General features: G+C 37.4%; 1 protein-coding gene across 2 annotated transcripts; it reads right to left on the bottom strand.

The window, feature by feature from the left end:
* Positions 1–2,255: 2,255 nt before the first annotated feature.
* On the bottom strand, positions 2,256–4,818 carry LOC112165212 (heterogeneous nuclear ribonucleoprotein 1). Of its 2 annotated transcripts, none has more exons than XM_024301664.1 (6): positions 4,649–4,818; positions 4,469–4,509; positions 4,092–4,255; positions 3,841–3,940; positions 3,556–3,725; positions 2,256–3,281 (listed from the first exon to the last, which is right to left on the bottom strand). In XM_024301664.1, the coding sequence occupies exons 1-6, from the start codon at positions 4,702–4,704 to the stop codon at positions 2,748–2,750; spliced, it is 1,065 nt and encodes a 354-aa protein (XP_024157432.1). In that variant the 5' UTR covers positions 4,705–4,818; the 3' UTR covers positions 2,256–2,747. The 2 variants fall into 2 exon arrangements, with proteins under 2 accessions (XP_024157432.1, XP_040362471.1); XM_040506537.1 differs by having other exon boundaries at positions 4,469–4,573; positions 4,649–4,768.
* Positions 4,819–6,018: the final 1,200 nt, after the last annotated feature.

The following is a 6,018-nucleotide window of genomic DNA, read 5'->3' as shown; positions in this document are numbered from 1 at the left end:
TTGCCTCAGAAGGACTCTTAATTGAAGTTTCTTGTCTAGTCTCTACTACTCGATTTCAATAAGGTTTCGTCTCCTTATGAAACACGGAATGGGCGAAGCTATAACCCAAACCCGAGTGGTTTTATTTTTGGGCCGCAGGTATCGGCCCGCTAGTTCGAATCCACTAAAGGATTTTGCCTAAAATTGCTTTTGGGCTCAAACACCATCTACTGGAGAGAAACTAGTGGGAATTACTAAAACAATCTAGTCATCAGTGGATGAGACCTAACCAAAGCCATGTTTTCCAGTGATCATTTCACACTTTATTATTGCTGAAAAATCTGGAGCAGGTAGTTTGCGGAAGAATCCAGTTGATGGGTTCCAAATAGACAAGTCATAATGATCAGTACCTAGAAGCACCAGCCCATTGCATGATGCCATTAAATTGGTTATATTCATCTGGGATGGGATGGTCAGATTTCTAACCAAAGAATTTTCTCCAAATGAATTTGCTGAGGACTGTATAGCCATTACATTCGTTATATTCTCCTCGGATGGCATGGTCAGACATCTGACCAAAGAATTACCTCTAAATGAGTTTTCTGAGGACTGTAGCCTCGGACTTTGTTTGGGGGTGTTAATTGCATAAAGTGTAGAGCGTTTGAGCAGGAGTCTCCTAGTGATGGTTCTCAGCTCAGATGCTACTTTGAGGTGAGCTTTTCCAAATTGTGGGTCAAAAAATATTATAGTATGCCAGCGTTTCGAGACACAACTGAATCGAATCAAAGACTTGACTGGCAACCTACACAGAATCTTCAGAATAACATCTTCAGGTAGGTCAAAGCTCAGCTCCTCCTTCATCATTGGAAACATCTCCCTAAACAAGATCAACGCAAGGATCTATCATATGGAAAGGCTTATAATGCTGACACTCATCATTACTTGGCCTTCTCCCTATGTTTCAACTTTGATTGCAGGGAACTATAAACCAAATATGGTTCTCCAGAAGATGAAACAACAAAATATATGCAGCACTAAAAACAGATGACAAAAGTTGAGACAAAAGAACTTACCATGATCGGAGTTTAGAGCTTTGGTGTGGCGATGGTAACGAGGCCGGTGGCCAACAACAAGTAGAAGGAGAGCTGAAACGTACTGAGCGCGGGAGAAGAAATTGAGGGGAGCTGAATCACCACTCACATTTCACAAGGTAATGTTTTAGGACATTACGATCCAGTGTGGTATTGTAGTCTTTCGAACCTAGAACATATCGACACGCGGGTATAAGAAACATGGGCTGCTCTGCTTTGCTTTCAGCTTGCGGTGGTGGGCAACCCCTATTTTGGCGCCCAGACTTCCAAGTACACCCATCAATCGCAACACTCGAAAAGGATATGAGGCTCAAGGCTTTTTTCTGTTTTCTTTTTTCTTTTTTTAAACAGGAGCCAACTTCTTTGACTCATTTTGTCATCCTCTTTTATAGTTCATTTGGAAATGGACATTTGGAAAGTTCAACATGCAACCTGAAACCCGTCATCACATTCCCTCCCATAAAAACCGAGAACATTTCTGTAATTTCCAAACTCAATTTTATATAAATTGCATTCAAAGTTTCTAAATTATGTGGGAATCCAAGTGTATGGACATCCATAGTCAAATTGTCTAATAAGTAATTGGTAAATGCAATACCATATTTGGTAGAGTTAAATGTTGGAACTACAAAATCACATACTGAAAGATAAATATGATAATCACGATATCCACTTCCAAAAATTGCTTATCAATATATCAAAGTACATTAGCCCATAGTCAAATACAGTATGCAAAAAGATAAAAAGGATAGCCACCCTGGAACCTAGCGTAAACACTACGAAAAATAGGAACTCTGTATACAATAGTTACAAAGATGCAAATCTCCGCAAAGTTAAAAGTTCCACCAAAAGCAGCAACAATGACCGATTGATACAAGATCAAAGGAAGGATGTTATTTTGCAGGGCATTGTGTTTCAACGGGTAAAACTATTCAGCACCCTTTTTAACGCAGGTAATTAAGGTAAGAAATATAACTAAAGTTTCAAAAACAAAAAACAGCTGAATTATATATATATATATATATATATATGTCAGAGAAAGACTTTTGCTCTCAAGTCAACTAATGCCCCAACACTCATGCAAATTAAACTTGGGACAGTTAATATGATAGCAACCTAAAAAGCCTGAGACAGAAAGTAAAACTACAAACAAAATCCACATCAATTCCCTGATACTTCTGAAACTAAAACTAAAAGAAATTATATACCATAATTTCAGACCAGCCTACTCCTACGTGTTTTCCAAAACCTGGGTAGTGATCACTGATGTAAACACCACATGCCCTATTAAACAGATAATAAAAACATTTGAGAAACTATCTTAGATCACACTAAGTAGATTGCAATCAACACCATAATACGATACTATAGTCTACAAGATACTAAGTTCAAATAAAACTACAAGATGTCCATAGCAGACACCATGTCCTTCAATCTACAAAGTTGTTCTAAACCATAAAAATAGAGAATGTGTCTATTAAAACTCTTGTGACCACCAAAAGCTCCCCATCGCAATCACAGAAAATCTCTAGTAGCTGCAAGAAAGTGCCTAACCGAGTGCGAGACAGAAATCTAACGCAACCTGTGTCAAACTTCTATGGCAAGGCTTAAGCAACAGCATTGAAAGGCCTTCTTACTATCTTGGATAGGGATGATACTGACTACCTCCCTCTATTTCTATCTTGAATATGGATGGTACCGACTACTGCTACTATAGCCCCCCCTTCCATACGCTCCACCTGCTCCACCATAAGTACCACCGGTGCCAGATTCATATCCACCACCATAATTTGAACTTCCATAACTTCCACTTCCATAGCCTTCACCACCACCTCGACCATAGCCACCTAAACCACTTGCACCATAACCACCACCAAAACCACCACCATAGGGGCCCAGGCGACTAGTGTAACCAAGGGAAGATTCACCCCTATAGCCACCTAAGCTACTGCTGCCAAAACTTCCATACCCAGTGCCAAATTCACCACTATCGCTACCATAACCATATCCATAACCACCGCCATATCTACCGCCACCAAGACCACCTGGTGTCCTATAGGGGCCAGGGCCAAATCCTCCATCAAAACCACCATAAGAACTGCCATATGGACCATAGCCATCATTGAAAGAACGAGCCCTAGAATTGCTACCATATGCAGAAGCAGGTGGGGGATTTGAGGATTTCTTTGGTTCAGCTTTCTTGATCTCCACCTACAACAAAGCAACTTAGTTAACCTAGGTTATTTCAAAATGGAGCTACTGCGATCACCCTTTCCTCAGAAGATCTATACCTGTAACAACCTCCACCTAGAATTAGTGACAAATCACTAAAGTGAATTATGTGAAAACTAAGTGATAAAGAAAAAAAAAACAACCATTTAATGCATCTATCTAACAAAACTGGGGAATGCAAGAATCCATGTTCCATGACAAACAGGAATTTGTATACATGCTGGTAACCCGGAGACCATTTAAATAAGCTCACCTGGGTACCCTCCATATCTATCATGTTTCCTTTAGATAACAATTCATCTACAACTTCCTCACTGTCAAAAATTACAAATCCAAAGCCTCGAGAACGGTTGGTTTCATGATCCCGTATGATCTGGTGTTCCACAACCTCTCCATACTTCGAGAAGAAAATTTTCAACTCTTCTGCACAATTCAGCAAGTCAAGGAAAACTCATAAACTTTCAGTCCAAAACAAACAAAAAATCAAAAACCTTCCGAGTTGTTAAAACAGAAAAAAGAGGAAGATATAAAACCATACCCTCGGGAACTGCAGATGGAATTCCACCAACAAATATCTTCTTAGTCCTAAAGTCCTTTGATTGCCCTTGGCCTTTAGGAATGGTCCTCTTGATCTCAACCTGCCCAAATTTCACTGCGTTAATGACACTGCTCAAGAAATCCAACATTCAATTTGATACAACAACATCATTAATCCCCCGAGAACTCCCAAGGATTTACAATTACGTAAGTTAACTCATAAAAAAACCACCAAAACAAACACAACTTTACCTGCTTTCCATTGATCACATGAGTGTCCTCGATAACTTTGTCAACAACGGAAGGATCAGCATAGGTAATAAACCCAAAGCCCCTTGGAGTTCCGGTGAACCGATCTTTCATTATCACAGAGTCCACTATTTCTCCATATTTCCCAAAATGCTTTGTAAATGTAGCTATCCAGCAAGAAACAATACAACATATCATCAACCAAAACCAAAACCACACAACCAAAATCCAATAAATCCCAAAAAAAGCTACACAATTCAATAGTAGAACTTCAATTTAGACTTCATGTCATTCAGATGTGAATTAGATGATTACATTTATATAAAGAACAAAAAAAAAGCAGTGATTTTTTTTTTTTTTGAACAAAAAGAAGCACTTACCATATGTGGTGTCTTTTGCCAATCCACCAATGAAGATCTTTCTGCATAATCACAAACAATTGTTCAGAAATCTAGAAAAGATCCAATCTTCACTTTGATTCTCTCCTGTAGATCCAATTTTCGCGGGAATCAGAACAAAAAAGAACAAAAAGATAGAGATAAAGGGGGAAGGTGACGAACCCAGGGCTAGCGCCGTCGCCGGAGTGAGGATGACCGCTGTGCGATTTCGAACCCATCGCGGCGATTTGAGGTCGGAATTTGGGTCAGAGATAATTCGAGGAAGAAAAAAAAGCTATGAGCTTGAGAGCTGAGAGAGAGAGAGAGAATCCAGATTAGGGTTTTTGGGTGGTGAATATTATACCATTTTATCATATTAAAGGGCTGCGTATTTATGAAATGTCGGATTTACCACTCCCCCACAGCGACGTGCCCACGTTTCTGTCAACTATCTTACCCTTTTGTTTGATTTTTTATTTTTTCCAAATATCGAATCTGTGCGCTATATATTTGGGTTATTATCCGGTCGATTCGAATCAATTATAAGTATAACTTTCGGTTTTAAAACTGAGTTATCGATTACTAACTAAAATTTTCAGTTTTTAATCATATCTACTCAATTCGGGTATTTCGATTTTCAGTATTATCAGCTTTAGAACAACTAATTCTTTGTAATATAAATTAGAATAACAATACTATGTTTTTTGATTTTATAGTCATAAACTTTGTATTTGTCTACTTATTATACCTTCGTGACATCAAGTTTTTGCCATTTTCAATAAAACTAAGTTATTTAACCATCTTTAACCAGATTACTTAAAATATATGTATTATTAATGTAGTATATGTAGTAATGTTCATGCTATTATGAAAATTCTTATGTTTATTTATTAATATACATGTATGTGTATTGAAAATTATAGTATGTAAAGTTAATATTTAGATGTAGATTCGGTATTTACTAAAACCAAACTAATTTTTTAAGTAATTTTTAATTTCTGTTTTATTGGTCTCGATTACCAAAAGTTTGGTTTACCAAACCTAAAATATCGGTTGGTATTCGATCAATTTGGTAATTACCAAAACAAGTGGCAGCCCTAGCATATATAGATTACTAGATGAGTGTAATTTGAACACCAGAAAAGAAAAAAAGTAGGTTATGAATTCTCCTCCTCCTCGAGTAAGATGCAGCCATTTTCAATTTGGTAAATAAAGAAAATGACTCTCTTTAATGTGAAATTTTCAGTTGCGTGCTTGTTAGGTTATGTACGTAGAAAGTTAAATGTCGTCTTTTGATGTATAGACAAAAGCCTGAGTTGCACATTTCGCAAAACTGACAAATAAGTGAGAAATTATGGCAATAAAAGTATGTGAAATTTTCATATTAAGGTTTCCAACATTCAACTCCATGCATATATGTGTCAATCCAAACATGTGTCTATATCTTTATTTCCAAATTTACGTGAAAAGCTGAATGTTGTCTTTTGAAGTTTTGATACATGGACAGAAGTTAGCGTTATACGTTTCGCAAAACTGACAAATTATGACGATAA

This window comes from Rosa chinensis, chromosome 5 (genome assembly GCF_002994745.2).
Source record: "Rosa chinensis cultivar Old Blush chromosome 5, RchiOBHm-V2, whole genome shotgun sequence".
Classification (NCBI taxonomy): domain Eukaryota; kingdom Viridiplantae; phylum Streptophyta; class Magnoliopsida; order Rosales; family Rosaceae; genus Rosa; species Rosa chinensis.
The sequence above is the reverse complement of the archived record's forward strand: the minus strand, read 5'-3'. Positions and strand labels throughout refer to the sequence as shown.

Coding starts and splice junctions, on each gene's coding strand:
- LOC112165212 (XM_024301664.1), bottom strand. CDS start 4,704: ATGGGTTCGAAATCGCACAGCGGTCATCCTCACTCCGGCGACGGCGCT. Junction 4,256..4,468: donor GGCAAAAGACACCACATATG/GTAAGTGCTTCT, acceptor CTTGCTGGATAG/CTACATTTACAAAGCATTTT. Junction 3,941..4,091: donor ATGTGATCAATGGAAAGCAG/GTAAAGTTGTGT, acceptor AAATTTGGGCAG/GTTGAGATCAAGAGGACCAT.